At 35.8% G+C, this 1937-nt stretch overlaps 1 protein-coding gene across 1 annotated transcript; it reads left to right on the top strand.

Annotated features, from left to right (window-relative positions):
- Positions 1-6: 6 nt before the first annotated feature.
- LOC109589261 (uncharacterized) lies at positions 7-1690 on the top strand. Its single transcript, XM_020005364.1, has 6 exons — positions 7-490; positions 548-648; positions 699-857; positions 921-1137; positions 1182-1223; positions 1271-1690. The coding sequence occupies exons 1-6, from the start codon at positions 340-342 to the stop codon at positions 1600-1602; spliced, it is 1002 nt and encodes a 333-aa protein (XP_019860923.1). The 5' UTR covers positions 7-339; the 3' UTR covers positions 1603-1690.
- Positions 1691-1937: the final 247 nt, after the last annotated feature.

Below are 1937 nucleotides of genomic sequence, written 5' to 3'. Positions count from 1 at the left end.
TCTCCAGTGGATAGCACTGTCTATGAAGCTGCTGCTCAAGGTCTATGGGGAGGAGATTTTGAGTTCCCTGGAGGCACACATCTGATCAGTAGTGTGTGTTACATATCTGTGTCTCCTACTGTTCCTCAACTGGATAAAGCAGTGACTGTAGAGCTAGTACATTGTGCTCATTTGAGCTCTGAATCTCAGAGTGAGTATCTGAGCTTTGTAGTAGCTGAGGTTCAACCTGGTAAACAGACCGGCCCTTTTAAGTTTGAGTTGTTACCAGGAGGATCATTCTCAGCTGAGTGTCAGACTGGTACTATAGAATTGAAGAGTTTCTCACTGGTTGCTATTGTGATGGGTACTGTAGCAGTTGGTGGTGTCAGTGTTGCTGCTGGTCTTGCTGCTCGTCTTGCTGCTGGAGCTGCTACTGCAGTGGCTGTTGGTGGTGTTGTTGGAGTAGCAGCAACTATAGGAAGTTTAGCATTGAGTGCTGCTTTTAAGAAAGGTTAGTGCAGTTATAATTGTATCATTTTTTATTTTAAACTGTACATTGTATTTCTAGTTCCTTCATTTCATTGCCGTGGTCTATTTTATAAGAATTGTTTGCCTGATAAAGTAGTAATGAGTCTGGCTGTACTCCAAGATTTACCTTCATCTAAAGAAGTACATCTTGTCTTCATATAATTACTTTATTGTTATTGGCTTTTCTGCAGCTTTTCCATGGAGATTCTACCATCCAGTCCCTCCTGGGTCAATTGCAAACGACCTTTCGTTTTACATTTTCCAAGGACAAAGAACGTCATTTAAAAGTGACCAATTTTCCTTCTAAGAATATAAAAGGATGGAGATTCACTCAATGCAATCCTCCTGTGGTAAGATAATGAGTTGAATATTATCTCAAACTTATCATTATTATCCTTAATCTTCTCTGATAGATCAGTGAGAGTCATGTTGTTGATTATAGTGCTAGTAAAGGTTCTGAGCCTCCATACATTCAAGTATCAGTAAAACCTGATCAGTCTGAACCTGTTGCTGATGAGATGTCCCATGCTTTATCTATTGATGGTATACAAACATCATCTGATGCATCTACTGTTCAATGGAATATTGAAGTATCTAAGAATGACTTATTATCAACCACTCCTTCATCAAGTACTGTAATTATTTATTTAATTACTTATTAGTTGTTCCATCAGTTGTTGCTGCCACGTCAACTGAAAGAGCACGAGCAGAGTTAGGTAAAGCTAAAATATTTATTTAATTTAACTTCATGTTCATCTATTAGTTATTGCACCAGTTATTCCTGAAGTTGCTTATAGAGTGGTGTCAGAATGTATTTCAGCTTTCAAACACTGTGGGCTTGGTCTTCACTTTTTAGCAGAGAAGTTATTAGAGAAGAAGATAATAAATAATAGACAAAAGAAGAAAGCCACTGATGAATGCAGTAGATGTACAACTGATGAGAGAATGGATCAGCTACTTGACATTATTAAAGACTCTGTACAACAAGAGGGAAAGGTTTTTGAGTATATTTTAGAAATACTCAAAGATGAAGATACCATACTAGCTAACAAACTGTATGATGATATGATTAATAAATATGAACAATATAAGTGATAGCTTTTGTATTTGTCAAGTATTTAATTATAATGTGCCTTTTTATTTTTGAAAATTATTAAATCAAAGCCACCCATTTTTTGATGTACATAAGCTGTGTAAAAGTTTGAGGTGATTTTTAAAAAAATATTCGAGTTATGGCCATTAAAATGAGCCAATTTCAGAAAAATCGCTCTAAAATCACTGATTTCATCAACTTGACTGATACTACCATTAATTAAGACCTTGAAACATAAGACAAGAAGTTGAAGAATCTGGTAAGTATTGTCTACTGTATTCAAGTGTCTTAGTGTAACACCATTGATACCCAGTAGTATTATAAGGATAAGGATTAT

This window comes from Amphimedon queenslandica, unplaced genomic scaffold, assembly GCF_000090795.2.
Source record: "Amphimedon queenslandica unplaced genomic scaffold, v1.1 AMPQUscaffold_11492, whole genome shotgun sequence".
NCBI lineage: Eukaryota > Metazoa > Porifera > Demospongiae > Haplosclerida > Niphatidae > Amphimedon > Amphimedon queenslandica.
This window is presented reverse-complemented; position numbering and strand designations above follow the sequence as displayed.